This window comes from Typha latifolia, chromosome 4 (genome assembly GCF_019914945.1).
Source record: "Typha latifolia isolate L0001 chromosome 4, TyphaL0001v2, whole genome shotgun sequence".
Classification (NCBI taxonomy): Eukaryota; Viridiplantae; Streptophyta; class Magnoliopsida; order Poales; family Typhaceae; genus Typha; species Typha latifolia.
Window position 1 is genome coordinate 16,056,130 of NC_133089.1, and position 20,641 is coordinate 16,076,770.

Consider the following 20,641-nt stretch of genomic DNA (forward strand, 5'->3'; position numbering starts at 1 on the left):
GAACACAACCATTTTGAGTCAGAAAATAGAACGTCGGGCAAAATTACAATAGGGAGTCTGGTTGTAGTGTTTTAAACTTTAGGGGGTTACTTCCATACTAGGCTATAGTTCAAGGATATAATTGTAACTAAACCTATATTCTTTACCAAAAGAAGCAAAATGCTGGAGGAGTTATGAAGTAATCAACAACTGGGTAAGAATCTCAAGACCACAACAAGAAGAACCAAGTCTTTAGTGCAGGGCAGTTTCTTCGAACAAGACTGCAAATTTGACATCAATCAAAAAACTTCTTGCAAGAAACCTCCTAAGCTTTTATCTCCAGCAACACTCTTGAAATTTACAACAAATTTTACAAGCTGAGAACAATTTAGAAACATTATCTATTTATCATAAGACTATTTAAAGAAAAAAAAATAGAATTTATTATCAAGACTTACATAAAATGCTTGACTTCAAACACATAGTAGAGGGCCAAATTAAGGCTGAGAAAACATGTAGAGTGCACTATTGATCACTTAGAAAATCGGGATTTTGTTCATCTTCTACAAGACTATTGTTACACCGTATAGATCTCTAACCTCTAACATTGAGGAGCAGAGATGTGATCCAATGGAAGTCTCTGCCTTCTGCATCGCCTAGTCGTCCTTCCCCAGGCCATTATGTTTCTCCCCTTGGTCTCTGTGTCAGCAGGAGAAGGTAGTGTTGGCATGGTGTTGATGTGAATCTCAGATACACTAATGGCCAAAGTTCTTGGTCGCCGCCTCCCCCTCGGTTGGCAGTTGAATCCATTTCTGCCAGCTGCTCGTCTAGCTGAGACTATCTGCGAAGACTTGCCTAATGATCTCGTGAGCCCTCCAAGGATCTGAAGATCCTCTGTTACTTCATGCCTCGAAAGTGATGCAAGGCCAGGTAGGATATCTTTCTGAAAATCCCTCCGCTGCCTTCTTTTCCTGGCTTGGACCCTCCGTGGCTTGGTCAGAAGCAGAGCGGCACTGCCTATATCCTGATCATTTTGATTCTCTTGCCCACTCGGTTTGCACATGTACTCATCAACCTTCACTTCCTCAAGCTTCAAAGTCATTGACTCAAAGAGGTCCAACCCATCATTATCTGAAGGTTTGATACCATTATCATCTGTATTTTGTACTCCACCATAGTCAGCATTGCATGTGACAAACTCTGCAAACCACCGCAAGGAACTAGATGATGTTGTCGTCACATGCTGGGTGTTTATTTCAAACAAGGAGCTGAAAGAATATGACGACAGGGAAACAATAGTTTCTGCCGCTGCTTGAAGAGTTGTGTCAAGGGATAGTTCAGTTTCTCTTAAACCATCCTTTTTGGTTGAGTACATTTGGACAGTCTTCTCATCATACTTCATCCCTATAATCTCACCTTCAGAGTATATATGATCTTCTTCCAATGCGACGGTTGGTGCTTCCAAATCAATTTGGCAAGTAGGCTTTGGAGCAACACTTGGCACTGGAAGTGGTGGTGAAACCTTCTCTTTTCCAGCATTAACATTCATGTCAGTTTGAAAATGTAGACAATCACTTCTGGCACCTGTTCCTCTTCCATTGCGCCTTGCAAACATGCCATCTGATAAAGACTGTTCTTGACATGAAGGCAAGCAGTTGACACTCTGAGAGTTTTTATCAAGAAAGGTTAATCCCATTACTCCATTATTCAAACTGTCAAAGGTCCCATTCTTTTGTAACTTTTCCTCCTTGACCTCTGAAGATGATCGAGAATGCAGCAAACTCTGCAGAGAATAGCTTTTCCGATAATCTTCTTCTCTTACAAAGCCTGAAACCACTTTTTCACAACTTGATATCGAATGAGAACTCCTTGAGAAGCGCATCTCTTCAATGCAAGTGGATTCAGCAGGGTTAGTTCTGAACATAAGTATATCCTTCGATGAATCAGCATGCTTCCCCAATGTATTTGACTGGGTCTCAAGGCCATTTAGATGCCCAGTTTGAATTATTTGATTCAAATTCACATCATCTGGAAACTTGATATTTGTGCAGTGCGAATTCCTTGAATACTTCTGGTGCTCATGACATTCAGAGTTTTCATATACTGAATTATCAACTCTGTTGTTGATATCTGGCTTCGCAAGGGTAAACGGGTGAAATTTCAAATGCACTGAAGAATTGGAATCAGATAGGCTACCATGTTCATGTCCATTCTTATATGAGGATTTGTTCCCAAATTTTGTTTGAGATCTAACATCACCATCAAGCTGTAGCTTTCCACTTGAGTCACCAGCATGGCTAATATTTGCACTTGTGCTCTTGCTTTCTGTAGATTCATTGAAGCAGGGGAGTGCTTGAACTGCAATTGGAATATGACTTATTTTATTTTGAGGATTTCTCCAAGAAGAAACTGGTGGAGATACAGTCCCACTGATAGAAGACTGAGAAACAACTGAGAAGGAATGTGTCATTTGAGGAGCTGGGACTCTTGAATGTCCTGAGTTAACAAGATGAAAATTTGTCCAAGAGTTTTCAACAGAATGAATTGCTTTATCTCTGTCTTCATTATCTAAAGAAACTTCATGAGCTTTGTTGAGCTGTATTTGTATTGATTTACATGACAATGGAGATTTCCCACAAGAAAACCCAGAACTTAAAGAATTCACATTATGTCTACTTTGCCCTGTGTATCGGTAACAGAAAATAGCATATCAATGATAAAAGGATGATTAAAATAGACCTCAAGTTACACTTCCAAATAGAACATGGTAGTAAGGTAAGGAAGAGACGGTAGAAAAACTAAAAGGTGAAAACAGTACTAAATTTTAACTATAGCACAACAGTTTATGAGTTGACCGATTTTAAACAGCTCAATGAAATTGTAACTTGCAAGACATCCATTATAGAACCTAAAACACCAATAATTCAGCCAAAAGATAATAACACTTCAAGAATACATCCATGTGATCAGCTAAAGAAAATGAAAAGTACCATATAAAAAAATTGTTTAGCAGAACTTATATGATTCACCATGTTCAGTGAGTATCTATTGGCTTGCAACTGTCACAGTAGAGCGGAAGCATCCAAAGATCAATATCCTTTCCACTAATATTTTTCCTTTCCAATCAAATTATTTCAACCGTTTATTATTCAAGCTTGAATACAATTCCACAAAAATTACCAAACTTCCCCGTCAATAGCTGGTCTCTATCGCAGTAATTAAATGGAACGATACATCTTTATACAGGCATGTGTCTAGTGTGAACATTTGAGAAGGAAATGGCCAAATGGAATTTTACTGTTGATGTACCAATAACTGCTTTATGATGATAGAGCCAAAAGAAAAGGAACCAGCAGTGAGCTCAGTTAAACAGATTTTGAAGCATATATTTGATAATCAAATTGTGGAAGCAATCGAGCTGTTATATGGCATTTAAGAGCTTTCACATATCAGAAAAGAAATATCATGAACAAGAAAAGATGGGTACAAAATAATGCACCTAAGTAAGCACAATTCTACCACGACAATGCCTCGTATAAACATAGAGAAAATGATTACAGAAGCCTTACCAGCACCCTTATCTAAGCATGGCCATTTCTGTCCTTCCTCTTTATCAACCTCCAAAAAATTAGAGCTACTCAATTCCTCTCTATGCATAGGTATAAAGAAATCCTTGTGCACAAAATTTGTGCTTGGTTTCAAATTAAACTGCCCTTCGTTTTCTTTGCTGTACGTTTTCATGCCACAAGAGTAAGAAGATTTTGAAAACTCTTGGTCTTCACCACATAGATTTTCAATAGGCTTGTTTAAATCAGCCAAATTGTGGACAGACAGATCCTTCTGTGGATGAATACTTGGTCTTCTACTGCCTTGTATTGGAATGCGGTTCCCACTATTACCAAGAGTTAGCTTGATGCTGTTCTCGGGCTCAGCATCATAAATCATGTTAAGAGGATCGAGAGACCTAAAGGATGACTCAGCAACAATTTGCTTTTCTGCTTCCTCTGCATCTTCACTTTCAATATACGCATCAGCAGGAAGATGTAGGTCAAACACTTTTCTAGGTATCTTTTTACTCTTAGAGTTCAACAGCACGTCATGCTCTAGAGATCCTCCATTTTCAGTTTGACTTGAACTGTGTAAAAGATTTTCTTGCTTCAGAAAGTTAAGCGGCCTATTGTCACTATGTCCTATGAAAAGTGCCAATAATGGAATGTTAGTCACCAATTATGGATAAGGTATCTTTATTTTAAATCATTAGAAAATTATGCCTGAAATGAAAACATACTTGACTGAGATGCACCAAGAGGCAAAGAAAACTTATATAGCTGCTTCTTCTTAAGTTCATCCATCAATTTCTTCTGTACTTGGTAAAGACGATGAAGTTCATACACCTGCATAGGAAACAATAACTTCAGTGATGGACAGACAAATGGATCAGGAGTATGAAAATATTCAAAAGAAGTTAAAGATTTGTAGTTTCCAGCTTATAGAAGTCCCGTAAGACTATAAGTGGTGCATACCATCTTCCTTCCCAGAAAAAAAAATTAAACAAGATCTATAAGATTCTTTGAACAGACAGACAATTCACGGCTATCTCTGTTTTATAAGAATGGGAAAAAAAAATTGTAGTCAAAATTGACCATCAGAAGTTGCACAACGTTTCAAGAATGGAAAACCAGATTCTGTGATCAAAATTGACAACCAGAAGCATATAACAACTCCATAAAATATGAAGTTAAGCACAAAAAAGTTATAATAATCAAGCTACAATCAATAAGCAAGATAACATAGGAAAAGAAAATGCTTCTTAACCATGTCCACAATTTCTAATATATAAGCCCAAAAATCCGAATGATGTGATTCTGTACCTGCTTCCTGAATACAGCTTCATGTTCAAGCATTGTTCTCTTCAACGTATCTTTATCATTCACTACTGTTAGTTTGGCATTATCATAGATCTTCCCATTAAATGCTCTGTCTTCATAAGTTAAGGACCGATTACAGTTCATCTCCTCATTCAAGTCCCTAATTGGATTAAAGACAGGGAAGTAACTCTTAGGCTGCACTTGTGTCCCCATTCCTGCGTCCAATGGCAAAATTAGATATCAAGGAGTATTCCTGCGTCAGTGTCTTACAGAATTATTATATGATGGACCAAATGGTGTTTGACATATTATTCTTTTCCACAAGTAAATTCAACATAAATAGAGTGCATCAATTTCTACATTGACTGCGTGCAATCTCTTGATGACAATTGTTGCAGAGCAGGAGATAGTCTAGACTTATAATTAACACATTTACTTATTTGAAAGCAACATAATCAATGCAAGACAAAACAGCACCTCTTCAGCAGAAAATCACGTTTACCACCATTTCAGTGATGATTTATATTTTACTTCTTATGATGGTTAACAAATAGTAACTAATGAATGCTATTATCATTTTCAAATTGTACCATCGGAACCAAAGTGTTGGATAATTTGGCACAATTTGTCATACTTGTTAAACAAAGAAGTAGGGTAATACAGCTCCATTACCTTCAAATACTAATCTGTTTCTGGGTCCTCACAAAACAACAACACAATATCCTCCTACATTGCAGTTACAGGACAGTTTGGAGCCTCCAATTGCGATAACAAATCTAATTAAATTTATCACTCACCGATCCTGCAACAAGTAAAGAAGACAGAATTATTAGGTAAAGCCTTAAAGGTGAAAGAACAGATACCAAATCAGAATCCTTACACTAATTAAAAATACTCCTCCATTATGCATCCTGCGTTAACAATAATCAGAAGTCATAATTATTAGGCAAAGTCAAATGAAAAGATATTAGATCACAATTCTTACACAAATTAAAAAGCACTTCGATTACCAAAATAAAAATTTTGACAACAGAAAGGCCAAAAAGAATCTCCGAAAAGCAAGAAAAGATTTGCATCTGTTCAAATCTCCAGACAGAACAACAATGGCGAGCGCACGTCCCCAATCCATAAGCCTAAAGCCCCCAGTACGAGAAATATCAGGGTGAAGTTTAATTGCTTACGATATCACCAAAAATAAAAAAATTCAAAACTTCTCAACCAAATATTAATAAATTCTCCTAGCAAACGAAAAGCAAGAAGAAGCCAACAGCCAAAATCTCCCCTTTACACAAAAAAATTGAAAGAAAAAACGACCGAGCGCAAACGAGCCAAAGAAAAAAAGCAAGCATCTCCGCCGGAGGAGAAGAAAAACCCATCAGACCTCAGACCCAAGAAGACAAACAGCATTAGCAAGCGATAGAAGCACGAAAGAAAGCAAATTGCCCCAATTCATCATCCATACCGAGTAATAAAAGTCGCAGTGCTTGTTAGCAACAAAGAAAAGTACAACAGGTTATGGGAGTAAGGAGCGGTTATGGAGAGAGAGAGGGAAGAGAAGAATGCCTCTCTCCAGGGCTATTGGAAGGCGAAGATGCTGTAGATCTTCGTGAGAATGGGAGATGTCGATCTTCTGGGCCAGACGAAGGTTTTAGAGAGAGAGAGAGAGAGAGAGAGAGAGAGAGAGAGAGAGAGAGAGGGAGGGAGACCCCAGATAAGAAAATCTCCACAAGAACAAACGACCTTCCAATAACAGTGACAGGAAACTTGTCAACATCTGTTCTTTGATCTCCTCTCTCTCTCTCTCTCTCTCCTCTCTCCTCTCTCCTCTCTCTCTCTCTGGCAATTGACCCCTCTAATACGATATGCTCCTTTACTGCTTCCTGCCTGCTTGAGAGAGGAAGGTAAACAAAAAGATTACAATAATGGGCCTCCTTTTCCCTTTTCTTTCAAATTCTCTTTTTATTTTACACCTTACATTATTATGCAACTTAATCTTTAATTTATTTTTCTTATTATCAACCATAAGCCCAAATCCTATAGCCTAATCTTTTTTTTTACTTTTTTATTTTTGGAGAATCAAACCCATATTTCTGTCATGATTCAAGAAATTTTTTATTAAATCATCAAAACTATCCTATCTTTGTTGGTGTTTTAAGAATCCAATAACAGATACATAATATAAGTTGTGAAATTAAATAATAACAAATGTTACCCAAATATGAAAACCAGCTATCTTATCTTATTACTTATATTACTCATTTTAATATCTCCAGATCTGCTTTGGTCTTTGGGATGGCTCAAGAATACAAGTGGCTTTGTTCATGCTACATAGTGAAATTTTATATTGTGTTTAATATACTGAAGAAGATTGCATGTTCCTACTTTAGGAGGTTGAAGAAATGGGAAATGGGAAATGGTGTTCTTTTAAATGCATCTTGAGGAATAATATGCTTATGTAATAAATATTTAATTAACTATTAGATTAAGTAATATGTATATATTATGCATTATAATTTTATTTTTACCATGTAAGAATTTATACCAATTTTTTTAATTACCAAATTCAAAATGAATCGACTCCATAAATCTCTAATTCTACGTCGGATTCGAATTCGATAATACTCATACATTGAGATTTTAAAAGAGAAGGTTTTGAGATTACCACTGTACTAGTTTATATTTATCAATTTGGGTAATCTCTAAAGAGAAGGTTCATTAATTTGACTTTACACACACAAACCTTGGGATTAGATAGAGAATGATTTGAACACCAGACAAGTGTGTGATGAAGTACCTCCCTGTGGTCCCTAATAAATATCCCATCTTGCATGTTCAAAATTGTGAGGTATTTGGTGCTTTTGGTAGAGAGAGAGAGAGAGAGAGATAGAGGTTGCTTAATGAATCAAACAAAAAATTAAGTGGGGCTCACAGTAGAAAGGGATGCATTAGTGAAACAAGAAGATGGGATCTAGGGCTTCCAATGCATCATTACCCTAGTCATTTTCGCATGAGATCTGAGAAGGAATAGGTTGATAAATCTTAGCTTTTGATCCTAATTGTTTGAGGTCGGCTATATGGATTCTTCTTCTTCTTCTTCTTCTCAGTTATATTTAGTGAAATATTCTATGTTAATATTATAATAAAGTTTCTTAAATATCTGATTCGCTGGTAAAAGATATGATGCGGTCTTTAAAAACAGACTGGGCAAAAATCATTATATATTTGGTAACTCTTACATGATATTATTACCGAATAGAGATTCAATGTTGGCAGCCTTGTCAAATTGATTCAGATATTTAAGCTCCAACATTTTTGTCCTAAAGAATAAAGATCGATTTGAGCTCATTGTCAAATATATGTCAACACATCGATCACATTCGATAATTTTTATTATGTCTTGTATAATTTTTTACTCCTTTATTTATTTTTAATTATGTCCGACAAACTCAAACAAGACGACCAACACGGAATCCCCCCACCTTGATGATGAATAATATGTTGAAGTTAAGCTAGTGGAGATTGGATTGCAAGAAAGGGAAGAGAATACAATGCTTGAGGAGGAGTACATAGAGAATAAGATCAGATTTGCTTTTCGGGAAAGAGTTGGTGTAACATCGAATGAAATCATAAGGAGAATAATTATTTGATATCGTACTAAATCATAGGATTCTTTAGAATAAGAACAACGCTAGGATGTATAAATTTTATAAATATTACAAACTAAGGAATCTTCAATTATAATATAAAGTCATAGGGACAAATTCTAAGAAAAATCTCGAGCTGCCTTTGTTCTTCTTACTTCTTTTACTTAGAGTATGAAGTTAAGTAGCCGAATCACAAATCTATGTGCTGATTAACTGAAGTAAGAGGGCATGGATTAGTTTGGTTGTTAAGAGAGCAATGCTACGTGTTGGATTCTGTTGGAATAAATATAAACAACTTTAAGGTATAAGTCTAGATAAGTTATCCTTTGTTTTGGAGAACTAAAAGGAAAGTGAAACAAAGAAGAGAATAATTCTGAAACGGAGATCGAGTTGGGAAATGCATCATTTAAATAAAGACCAGACTTGGGCAATGCCCAATTGAGCTTTTTTTTTTCTTTTTCTTTTTAAACAAATTTCGTTCATTCTTTAGAACGAGATGATACACAATCTAAGAAGAGGATACAATGGAGATCCTCAATTAATAAAAGAAATATATTATGAAAAAAAGAAAAGATAAAAAAAAGGCTAGTGCTTTATGTCATCGGCCAGGGACAAGAGAGCGAGGAGTTAAGAGGAGAAGATGTCAAGTGTGCAAGAGAGAGCAGCGAGAGGAAGCCTGACAGGTGGATAGGGATGAGAAGAGAGGACAATATTAGGTGGGGCTATGCGAATAATGAAGGGAAGAAAAAGACAGAGGAAGAGAAATGGAAGATGAAAGAGGTAGAGGCGAGCAAGATGATGGCAAGTAGTGAGTGAGGAGGCAATGATAGCGAGAGAGAGAGAGAGAGAGATAGATGAAGCCCATTAGGGGGGGGAAGAAGGAAATGGGAGAAGATAATGAGGTCTAGAAAGAAGAGAGTAGAAGGAAGAGAGCAAGAGAGAGAGAGAGAGAGAAAAATGAGAGAGAAGGCTTCTCGTCTTAGCTGCACGTTCCAAGAGAGAAATAGCATTGAACATTGAGTTTAATTTGGGGAGTTTATTTTCAGAATGTGGAATATATATATTAATACAATAGAATCTATGCTAGATTTTTCACCAAGAAATCTATGTTTGATTCTTCTCTCATCCAGGTAGCATCTTAGTTTACTTGTGACATCTTAATCTAAATCCTCTCGGATCTTTGATTCTATTCCCTCTCTCTCTCTCTCTCTCTCTCTCCTGGCATTGAAAAGTTAGTGATGGGTCGGAATAAGAAATGTTCTTTATTTTTATAGACCATAGGGGTGTTGATGGGCCAGGCAGAGATTGCTTAACCAAATTGGATTTAGGTCCAAATTTTGCTACTGAAGTTTGGATGATTATCAAGAAATACCTATAAATATATCTTAAAAGATTAATTAGACACCTCTGACTAATTGACTGCGTTAATAAAAAAAAATACTATTTTGCCTTTAATTGTTATCTCTTTCTTCTCCTCCTTTTTTTGTAACGTAAGTGTTACAGTTTGCGAGGTAATTAAAGGGGCATTACAATTACAAGCAATATATATAAATAAAAGAGGTTAACATGTCAACAAGCTTCTTTTATTAATTATCCATTTAAAAAACAAAGAAATTAAAACTCAATCGTCTCAATAGATTCCATATATTAATAAAGGTTAAATGGTTAAGTTACACGAACACTTACACTTACACTTACACTTACACTTACACTTTGTTTTGTGTAATTAGTTTGAAGAATTTGTTTTGTTGTGTATCTACTTACACTCACGGGGTAATCAAAAATTAAAACTAGAATTAAAAAGAAAAGAAGAAGAAAAAAAAAATTTCTATCTCTGATTACTACTACCCTCGTGGATGTGGAGCAACATTTGGAGCACATCCCTAATATCCGGCCTATTCCCAGGCAACTCCGCCGTGCACCGTATCCCCACCTTCAGGAGCCCCCACATCTCCGCTCTCCCATCAAATCCTTCCATATGTCCTTCCTCCATAGCCACCCTCCTCCCCCACTCCACCAGGCATTCCTCCCCTCCATCCACCGCCCTCCTCCCTGTCGCCAACTCCATCGCCAGCACCCCGAAGCTATACACGTCCCCTTTTGTCGTTGCTCGCCACGTCTGCCCATACTCTGGTGCCACGTAACCCACTGTCCCTGCCACCACCGTGCTTACATGGCTCTCCCCATCCTCCACTGTCCGAGCAAGCCCGAAATCCGTCACTCGCGGCCTCCCATCCCCATCTAGCAGCACGTTGCTCGCCTTCACATCCCGATGTACCACTGCCGGCTCGCACACGTGGTGGAGGAATGCCAGCGCACGTGCCACCCCAACCGCCGTCCCTAGCCGCTCTACACACCCGAACTGCACCCAGTCTTCAAGCACCTCCTCCACGCTCCCCCCTTCCATGTACTCGTACACCAGAAGCTTCACCGACCCAGAGATGCACCACCCGTAGAGGTGGACTAAGTTCGGGTGCGGCCAGCCCGACCCTGTCTGACCCGCTAACACCTCCATCTCCGCCATGAACTCCTTTTCCCCGCCTACCCCTAGGGTTTCCAACTTCTTCACTGCCACGAGTCGCCCATCAGGGAGAACCCCCCGATACACAGTGCTGTATCCCCCTCTCCCAATTATGAGGGCTTCTGAGAAGTTCTCTGTGGCCGTCACAATGTCTCTGTAGGTGAAGGCAGTCTTGTCTAATCGAAAGATCTTGACCTCATCCAACGATGTCAATGAGCTGGTTGCCGATGTGGATGGGGAGGACCCCACCTCGTCACTACGACGCTTGGTGATGTCGAGAAGGAACTCATCTGGGTAGGGATCTGAATCCATGTTGTGGTCAACCGGGGTGCGAATCCTCAGGCAGAGGATGAAGGATATGACCCCACAAGCGAGGAAGGTGGCGGTGAGGGCGATGAAGAGCCAAAACAACACCATGCGCCACCAAGTCCCATGGCGAACAGCCAATGAGCTGCTAGTGGATGGGGGTGAGGGGTGGTGGGAGCTGAAGGAAATTAGGGAGTCACCGATGAAACTGTCGTTGTCGAAGGTCGCCATCTGTCCAGTATCGGGGACAACACCAGAGAGAAGCGGGTTGTAGGAGATGTTGAACTTGCTCAGCTCAGAAAGTTGGTTCAAGCTCATCGGGAACTCGCCAGAGAAGTTGTTCCAGGAGAGATCTAGGTTGTTAAGGCACCGGAGCGAGCCGATCTTCGATGGGATTTGGCCGGAGAAGAGGTTGCGAGAGACATTGAGGACGACGAGCGGGAGGTAGGCAATCTCTGCCGGGAGGCTGCCGGAGAGCTGGTTGTCGTCAAGATGGAGGAGGCTAATGAACTGCATATTACCGATCTCCGGTGGCACCTCACCAGAGAGTAGATTTCCGGTGAGCTGGAGGTACCCGGAGATCGCTAGGGTTCTCATTTGCGAGGTGGAGTTCGTGCAGATAGGGATGATACCATATCCCTTTAAGATTCGATCCCACGTTGTCTGACAGCTCTTCGGAGTCAGCAGCGTATAGATGAAGCTAAACGGCGGGTAATTCACTGGGATCCACCGCTTCATCGACAAGCACTCGCCGGATAAGCCGCCGACAATAAAATCCCGACGGTTCGCCTGGAAGGTCGGGCTTGGATCTTTCCCTACACGTGTGATCTCCGATGGGATTCGACCAGAGATCCTATTTGCAGCGAGGTTGAGCCAGAGCAAGCTGCTGCAATTTCCGATCTCCGGTGGGATCTCGCCGGAGAGCAAGTTGTTCGCCAATGTCAGCCAGAGGAGCGACTTGAGCTTCCCCAACTCCGGCGGGATCCTGCCGGTGAGCCTATTGTAAGAGAGATCTAGCGCCTGCAGCCCAACGATGCTACCGAACTCCGGCGGGATGCTCCCGGAAAAATTGTTGTACGCTAGCACCAAGAACTTAATCTTCGGCATCGCCGCAATCTCGACGGGAAGCTCGCCGGAGAAGTTGTTGAAGCTGAGGTCAAGCGTGAAGAGGTCGGGCAGCTTCAGGACCCCGGAGCTCTGGATTCCTCCTGTGTAGTAGTTCCCATGGAGCAACAGGAATTGTAACTTAACGAATCTTCCAAAGATCCCCTGTATCTCCCGGCCAAAATTATTCTTGGTGAGGTCGAGAAAGATTAGCTCTTTGCAATTGAGAAGCTTCTCCGATATGTTCCTATGGAATCCGTTGCTCCCCAAGAAGAGTCTTTGCAGCTTAGCGAGCTCGCCGATGCCGGAAGGGATCGCGCCAGAGAAGCTATTATTCCACAGATTCAAGTGCTCTAGCTTCGAACAGTTGGCGACCGAGTCCGGCAGCTCGCCGGCGAGCTTGTTGGACGAGAGGTCCAAGAATTCCAGCGAGCAATTCGACGGAAACGTCTCCGATAAGATCTCCCCGGTCAGATTGTTATCCGCCATCGAGAATTCCCGGAGCTTAGCGAACCCCTTCCAGATTTCTCCGGTGAACTTATTGGTGCTCAGGTCGAGGTACTGGAGATTCGGGCACTCGTCGAAGGAACCGGTGATCTCGCCGGTGAAGTTGTTCGCGGAGATATTTAGCAGGACGAGGTTCGCGCACATTGCCTGGAATTTTCCCCTGATCTCGCCCTCGAATCGGTTCGACGTAAGGTCGACGACCCGCAGATTGACTAGTCCGGTGAGGTTGAGTTCCCCGCCGAGGAGGTTGTGGGAGATGTTGAGGTATCGAAGCCCGCCACATTCGTTAAGGTCCTTCGGAAGGCAGCCGTCAATGGTGTTCTCCGATAGGTCTAGACTCTCAAGCTCAGTGAGGTTGGAAAGCCCCACGAACATCGGGCCGGAGATGCTCGAGTTGGACAGGTCGATGCCGATGACCCGGCCGTCGTCATTGCACGTGACGCCGGGCCACCGGCACGGGGAAGGATCCGACTCGTTCCACCGCGCATACCCGCCGCTGTATATCTTATTGTTGCTCTGGAGGAAGTGCTTGAGCTTAACGACGACCTCCTTATCACCAAATCCGGTGATCCCCGACCTAGGTTAAAAAAAAATTCGCGCCGTGCTTACGAAAACAACAACTACACGACGCAAGAACAATCAAGAACAAGAAGTTATAACATACCAGCGAGAATGATTAAGAAGAAGAAAACAACAACATGGCTCGAGAGCCCGGCTTCCTTCTCCGACATGTCCCAGCTCCTGCTACCATCTATACCCCTCACTCAACCCGTAAAACCAACAAGCTTTCTTCCAAGAATCTTATCAAACCCCAAGCCAAGAAGCAAGGTTCGTCGTTCTTCCTTCTCCTCCTCGGATTTCTTTTTCAATGATCCATCTCAGTTGAACATTCGGCTTGGCTAGTCCAAAATTTGACTCCCGACCGTTCTTCGGTTGCAATAGGAGAGCGCCGCCCTTATTGACGAACCCCCAGATCTGGGACTTTTTCCTCTCTCTCTCTCTCGTCAAGGAAAGGTAAAGATAATAAGCAAGGAGATGAATAGTATTCGGAAGGAGCAGTGAAAATACTTAGGTTTGCCCCCCATTTTGGGCTTGCCCACTTAACTTTAATAATTACCTTCTAGAATATATATATATATATATATAACAAAAAAAGCTGATGTAAAGTGAGTCAATCCAAAGGGTTTTATTCTCAATCCACAGACTTTATTTGGTCATCCATCCATCCATCCATCCATCCATCCACAAAGATGTTATCAACCTTTCAGATGGAGACTTCTCCGGTCTTGCACCATAGATAGGATTGGTATCAAAAGAACGAACGAATCTTTTGCTTTCAGATATAAACTGAAAATTACTTAAATGAATTAATATATTCATTAAAATAAATTCATTGAACTCGAATTTGATACTACTATTGAAATTCAAACACATTATTCATGTGCATGCCGAGAGAAACAGAGAGAAGATTCTTTCTTCAAACTCTTTTTTTGCCTTTCAACTTTGTACTACTATCTTTTACATCAATCTTGGAAATATGCCTACCTGTGGGATTATAATATATAGTCGTTAGGATCACTTTGAAATTTCGAAACATAAAACAGCTACTCCAGTTGACTGCTAATTAGTCGATTACAGCTAACTTGAATGGATTACTGCTAATTAGTCTAAACCATCCCTGCCTAAATACTTACTTCAGTGACTTAATAAAACTTCATTATGGAAACCAAAATCTCTATCTAATCTTATTTTTCAAATGGCGTGTCAAACATTGCTTGCTACCAGTTTCACATTATTATAGTACGTCAATAGAATATATAATTTTGTTGTTATGTAGTCTTAATGTTCTTATGTATTTGTGGGCCAGAGCCAATTAATTATCCACTATTTTGGAGGAGGATTTTATACAAGTGGGTGAAACCAAGGTCAATAGCTTATCTCATATACGAGGAGAAAAATGAAATTGGTATGCCAATCACAAGAAATAACACCTTGGAAATCTAAGTTATAGGTGAGAAAAATTTGTAATTAATGGAAGAATATACCAGGATGGAAACTAGATTAACTTAATAAGAGTGTAATGGGCCTTGTTTAATTTCTATGTTAGCTCTTGCTTTTAAGTTCAAATTAAACTGGGTGAGATAAGTGAGGGTGTTCATGAGAGTTCTCAGATGCTTCATTTTGATAATAAGCTGCAATCTTTTTTCTGGTGGTTTTAGCTTCAATTCTTTGTCACAGTTAGGCAAAAAAAACTAATTTTAGGGGTAGAATATAGCCAGAAGATTGGCGTGTGTGTAAGTTGAGTTGGCAAATATTTTTTACCCCAAAACATAGGTATCCCTGGAGGCCTAAAGCCCAAATAAAACTTTATACTCATATATATCATCAATATTTTCGAAATAGTCAATGTTAGACTTACTCTCATTTAATTATTTTTATTGTCATGATAATTATTTTAAAGCTAATTTTTATTTACTTTTATTTTATAAATTTAAATAAGTAAATATATGATAATGTTTCTATTCCACTATTAATTTATTATAAATAAATAAACTAATATGTATAAATTCCACTTGAGTTTGAGCTCTATAGTTATCCAACAACACCCTCTTTTCATTTTCCCAAATTCTTAACATCATATGTTGTACCTTTAGCATCCGTAAATTTCTAGTATGGGGTGAAGAAATGGACGACTTTTGTCATCATGCCAAGAATATATGGGTGAATTTCTAATTTAAATTCATGAATATAAAAAAAAAGAAATATATTTAATATATTATACTCACTTATATTTTGGTATAAAATTATTTTATTTTAAATCACTTAACTACTTTATACTTTTGATTAATGTGAAATTGCTAAGTCTTCATCTCAATTAATAGTGACAATGCCTAAGACGTTTAGAAATTGTTAAGCCTTCATCTCACTAATTTTTTAATTTTTATGGACTAAAATGATGCTCTATCATCACATATAAAATAAGAAATGAGTTGAAACTATCTCTAATGATGTATAGAAGAATGGTGCTCTTCTCAGCGTTCCTATGACCTCTTTTCATCTAATTTTTATTTTTGTAATAAGTTATGTCTGCTCCCACATCCTAGCTCTTAAAATTAAGCAAGAACTTCCTCAACAATATTTTTCCAATATATCTAGATGCTCACACTAGATGAGGTTGGAGAACTCTCAAAGTTAGAGAGGTCGACACCAGTGACCGAATAGTTACGTTGCATGTGATGTTAGGCCATCGACACGGGAACGGGTTCGACACTGGAACAGGTCTAACTCGTTCTACCTTGCATACTTGTTATGGGATACAATGAAATATAGAAACGCTAGGGAATGAGCTTAACAAGAGATGTACTAAATGCAGAGTAATAAAACTTAAGACAAGTCACTAATATTAAATGTAGTAGTTATAAGATCAATACTTATGTACTACTAAATACGATCCCTACGACTCTATCAATAAGATCTCGCTCGACTATCCCTCAATGTATAACTTCTTTTAATTGGTTTTCGATTTCAAAAATATTTGAGTTTAATACTATAATCTTAGCGACCGTCGAGACTGAATTCTAAAAGATACAAAATAGATAAAACCTGTAGAAATATGTACAACACTTTTTGCCATGAATTCTCCTGGAAGCTAAATAATGATCGTCAAAAGATTTTAAGTTATGATAAAAGACATTTCTTAGGGTTAAGTCAAAAATCTCTTATATATCACCACTATACAAGTCCAAGAGCACCCTCAAACCATTGCATATCTGTCTCAGAAAAATTCATGATTTGCTCCAGGAAAAAAAATTCCCAGTCATATTTAATCTTAATATGTTAGAACCATTTTAAACGCCTAGTATACAAAAAAATCTCAATCATATACATTTTGGACAATTATAATCACACTTTAAAAACCTATATTTTTCTTTTAGTTTCTTCCTAAAATGTTCATATATACATTTTGGACAATACTTGTATCTACGTACATATGTGAAATCTAATAGATACATCAATAAATTCATCATATATTACACATATTATTCAGTTACAAAATTTTTGCAATATATCTTACTGGTGCTTTGGAGGAAGCGCTTGAGCATGACGACGACTTCCTTGATCACTAACTCCGGTGATCACTGGACCTTGTTACGAAATTTTCGATTGTAAGAATACGACTGACTATGGAAACAAGGGTGCGGATCCTGAGGCAAATGACGAAGGAGGCGACCCCGAAGACGAGGAAGGAGACGACGAAGGGGATCCAGAATCCAACTTTGCTTCGCGAGGTCCCCAGGTAGACGGTAGATGAGTTGCCGAAGGTCGGGGGAGGGGAAGGATAGGAGCTAGGAGAGCTATAGGAGATGAGGGGGTCGCCGATGAAGCTGTCGTTGCCGAAGGTCGCGATCTGGCCAGTGGCGGGGACAACACCGGAGAGGAGCGGGTTGAAGGAGACGTTGAACTGATTCAGCTCGGAGAGCTGGTTTAGGCTCATTGGGAGCTCGCCGGAGAAGTTGTTCCTAGAGAGATCCAAGCTGTTGAGGCACCGGAGCGAGCCGATCTCCGAAGGGATTTGGCCGGAGAAGAGGTTGCAGGAGACATTGAGGACGACGAGCGGGAGGGAGGAAATCTCTGCCGGGAGATTGCCGGAGAGCTGGTTGCCATCAAGATAGAGGAGTCTAAGGAATCGCATCTTGCCGATCTCCTGCGGCACCTCGCCGGAGAGTACGTTTCCGGTGAGCTGGAGGTACCCGGAGAACGGTACGGTTATCACTTGCGAGTTGGAGCTCGCGCAGGTCGGGAAATAATTATGTCCCTTCAAGATTAGATCCCACGTTGTCTGACATCTCTTCGGATTCAGCAGCGTATAGATGAAGTTAAACGGCGGGTAATTCACCGGGATCCACCGTGTCATCGACGGGCACTGGCCGGATAAGCTGCCGACGGAAATACCTCGACGGTTCGCCTGGAAAGTTGGATCCGGATCTCTTCCCATTCGCGAGATCTCCGACGGGATCCGGCCAGAGATCTTGTTCCCGGCGAGGTTGACCCAGAGCAAGCTGCTACAGTTCCCCATCTCCGGTGGGATCTCGCCAGAGAGTCGGTTGTTCGCCAGCATCAGCCAGAGGAGCGACCTGAGCTTCCCTAGCTCGGGCGGGATCCTGCCGGTGAGCCTATTATAAGAGAGATCCAACACCTGCAACCCCGCGATGCTACCAAACTCCGGCGGAATGCTCCCAGAAAAATTATTATACGCTAACATCAAGTACATAATCTTCGGCATCGCCGCGATCTCGACGGGGAGCTCGCCGGAGAAGTTGTTGAAGCTGAGATCCAGCGTGAAGAGGTCCGGCAGCTTCAGGATCCCGGAGCTCTCGATTCCTCCGCTGTAGTAGTTCTCTTGGAGCGTCAGCGATTGTAACGTAACGAGTCTTCCAAAGATCCCCTGCATCTCGTGGCCAAAATTATTCTCGCTGAGATCGAGATAGACTAGCTCTTTGCAATTGAGAAGCTCCTCTGGTATCTTCCTATGGAATCTGTTGCTCCCCAAGAAGAGTCTTTGCAGCTTAGCGAGCTCGCCGATGCCGGAAGGGATCGCGCCAGAGAAGCTATTATTCCACAGGTTCAAGTGCTCTAGCTTCGAACAGTTGGCGACCGAGTCCGGCAGCTCGCCGGCGAGCTTGTTGGACGAGAGGTCCAAGAATTCCAGCGAGCAATTCGACGGAAACGTCTCCGATAAGATCTCCCCGGTCAGATTGTTATCCGCCATCGAGAATTCCCGGAGCTTAGCGAACCCCTTCCAGATTTCTCCGGTGAACTTATTGGTGCTCAGGTCGAGATACTGGAGATTCGGGCACTCGTCGAAGGAACCGGTGATCTCGCCGGTGAAGTTGTTCGCGGAGATATTTAGCAGGACGAGGTTCGCGCACATTGCCTGGAATTTCCCCCTGATCTCTCCCTCGAATCGGTTCGACGTAAGGTCGACGATCCGCAGATTGACTAGTCCGGTGAGGTTCAGTTCCTCGTCGAGGAGGTTCTGGGAGAGGTTGAGGTATCGAAGCCCGCCGCATTGGTTTAGGTCCGGTGGAAGGCGGCCGTCAATGGTATTGTCCGATAGGTCTAGATGCTCAAGCTCTGTGAGGTTGGAGAACCCCACGAACATCGGGCCAGAGATGCTCGAGTCGGAGAGGTCGATGCCGGTGACCCGTTCATCGTCATTGCACGTGACGCCGGGCCACCGGCACGGGGTGGGATCCGCCTCGTTCCACCGCGCATACCCGCCGCTGTATATCTTGTTATTGCTCTGGAGAAAGCGCTTGAGCTTAACGACAACCTCCTTATCACCAAGCCCGGCGATCCCCCGACCTAGTTACAAAATTCGCGCCGCTTACAAAAGCAACAACTACGTGATGCAAGAACAATCAACAAGAAGAAGAAGAAGAAGAAGAAGAAGGTGAAACATACCAGCGAGAAGGATTAAGAAGAGGAATACAACAACATGGCTTGAGAACCCGGCTTCCTTCTCCGACATGTCCCAGCTCCTGCTACCATCTAAAACCAACAAGCTAGCTTTCTTCCATGAATCTTATCAACGTCTCCTCCTCAGATTTCTTCGGTTGAATATTTGATTTGATTTTTTTTTAGAGCAACCTCAAAATCCAAGACCAGAAAATTCCACAAGGGAAAAACGAATGCTTTTCAAATGCTATCCTGTCAATTTCGCGCCATGCGGAGGCTCTGCTCTTCCGATGGTCAAGGTTTGCCTTCATTCTTCAGACATTTTAACAGCAATAACTTTTTGGTTGAAATTTTATACTTGAAATTAAGCTATGCTATCTCTCTCTTTTATCTTTTACTCATGCCCTAGGATCCAAGACAGCTGACAAATTGCTGATTTGAGAATGATGTCGGATTTCCAAGCATTTTTTTCCTAGTCAATCCAAAAGGCTTTTTGCAATCAAGTTTGCGGTTTGTTTTTTTATTAACAAAAATATGCTCTAGTATGTGTATTTAAAATACTTATTCCTTATATAAAATATATGTACTCACTTCTCCAGAATCTATTATTACCAATTAAAAAAATAATTGTAAAAGCCTCGATTTTATGCTCCGTACAAATATTTTATTTGGTCATCCATCTGAAAAAGATATTAGGAACCTTTCAAATGGAGAAGATTTCTGCACCATTAATAAGGGAATCGTTGCTTTTAGATAGTAAATATTATAAGGGTTTGATATTTAGTAGATTTCTAAGTCAAACATTAAGACGAATGTCATACATTTAAATATTTCAGTAAATATTTGAGTTGATGAGGGCCAGAGATGCTCGAGTCGGAGATGTCGATGCCGGTGACCAGGCCGTCGTCATTGCATGTAACGCCGGACCACCGACACGGGGAGGGATCCGCCTCGTTCCACCCGGAGTAGCCGCCGTAGTATATCGGATTGTTTCTCTGGAGGAAGTGCTTGAGATTGACGACAACTTCCTTATCACTAAGTCCAGTGATCCCCCGACCTTGTTACAAAATTCAAGACTGTAAGAATAACGAACGGCTACGGAAAATAATAACAACTACATGATGCAAGAAGAAGAAGAAGAAGAAGTTGAATTTAATCTACCAGCGAGAAGGATTAACAAGAGGAATACAACAACAATGGCTCGAGAACCCGGCTTCCTTCTCCGACATGTCCCAGCTCCTGCTACCATCTAT

General features: G+C 40.9%; 3 protein-coding genes across 4 annotated transcripts; all 3 read right to left on the reverse strand.

The window, feature by feature from the left end:
• Positions 1-287: 287 nt before the first annotated feature.
• On the reverse strand, positions 288-6,601 carry LOC140786904 (uncharacterized). 2 transcript variants are annotated; one of them, XM_073135614.1, is made up of 7 exons: positions 6,310-6,601; positions 5,728-5,758; positions 5,520-5,649; positions 4,851-5,062; positions 4,268-4,373; positions 3,549-4,169; positions 288-2,661 (listed from the first exon to the last, which is right to left on the reverse strand). In XM_073135614.1, exons 4-7 carry the CDS (start codon positions 5,058-5,060, stop codon positions 581-583), a joined length of 3,018 nt encoding a protein of 1,005 aa, XP_072991715.1. In that variant the 5' UTR covers positions 5,061-5,062; positions 5,520-5,649; positions 5,728-5,758; positions 6,310-6,601; the 3' UTR covers positions 288-580. The 2 variants fall into 2 exon arrangements, with proteins under 2 accessions (XP_072991715.1, XP_072991716.1); XM_073135615.1 differs by having other exon boundaries at positions 6,411-6,516.
• Positions 6,602-10,105: 3,504 nt separating this feature from the next.
• Positions 10,106-13,986, reverse strand: LOC140787006 (probable LRR receptor-like serine/threonine-protein kinase At1g74360). Its single transcript, XM_073135741.1, has 2 exons — positions 13,594-13,986; positions 10,106-13,506 (listed from the first exon to the last, which is right to left on the reverse strand). The coding sequence occupies exon 2, from the start codon at positions 13,302-13,304 to the stop codon at positions 10,320-10,322; it is 2,985 nt and encodes a 994-aa protein (XP_072991842.1). The 5' UTR covers positions 13,305-13,506; positions 13,594-13,986; the 3' UTR covers positions 10,106-10,319.
• Positions 13,987-16,835: 2,849 nt separating this feature from the next.
• LOC140786721 (probable LRR receptor-like serine/threonine-protein kinase At1g74360) lies at positions 16,836-19,743 on the reverse strand. Its single transcript, XM_073135344.1, has 2 exons — positions 19,395-19,743; positions 16,836-19,295 (listed from the first exon to the last, which is right to left on the reverse strand). The coding sequence occupies exons 1-2, from the start codon at positions 19,459-19,461 to the stop codon at positions 17,053-17,055; spliced, it is 2,310 nt and encodes a 769-aa protein (XP_072991445.1). The 5' UTR covers positions 19,462-19,743; the 3' UTR covers positions 16,836-17,052.
• Between the last annotated feature and the right edge of the window lie 898 nt (positions 19,744-20,641).

Coding starts and splice junctions, on each gene's coding strand:
- LOC140786904 (XM_073135614.1), bottom strand. CDS start 5,060: ATGGGGACACAAGTGCAGCCTAAGAGTTACTTCCCTGTCTTTAATCCA. Junction 4,170..4,267: donor TCTTGGTGCATCTCAGTCAA/GTATGTTTTCAT, acceptor CACTTTTCATAG/GACATAGTGACAATAGGCCG. Junction 2,662..3,548: donor ATGCTTAGATAAGGGTGCTG/GTAAGGCTTCTG, acceptor ACCGATACACAG/GGCAAAGTAGACATAATGTG.
- LOC140787006 (XM_073135741.1), bottom strand. CDS start 13,304: ATGTTCGTGGGGCTTTCCAACCTCACTGAGCTTGAGAGTCTAGACCTA.
- LOC140786721 (XM_073135344.1), bottom strand. CDS start 19,461: ATGTCGGAGAAGGAAGCCGGGTTCTCAAGCCATGTTGTTGTATTCCTC. Junction 19,296..19,394: donor CTTCTTAATCCTTCTCGCTG/GTATGTTTCACC, acceptor TTTTGTAACTAG/GTCGGGGGATCGCCGGGCTT.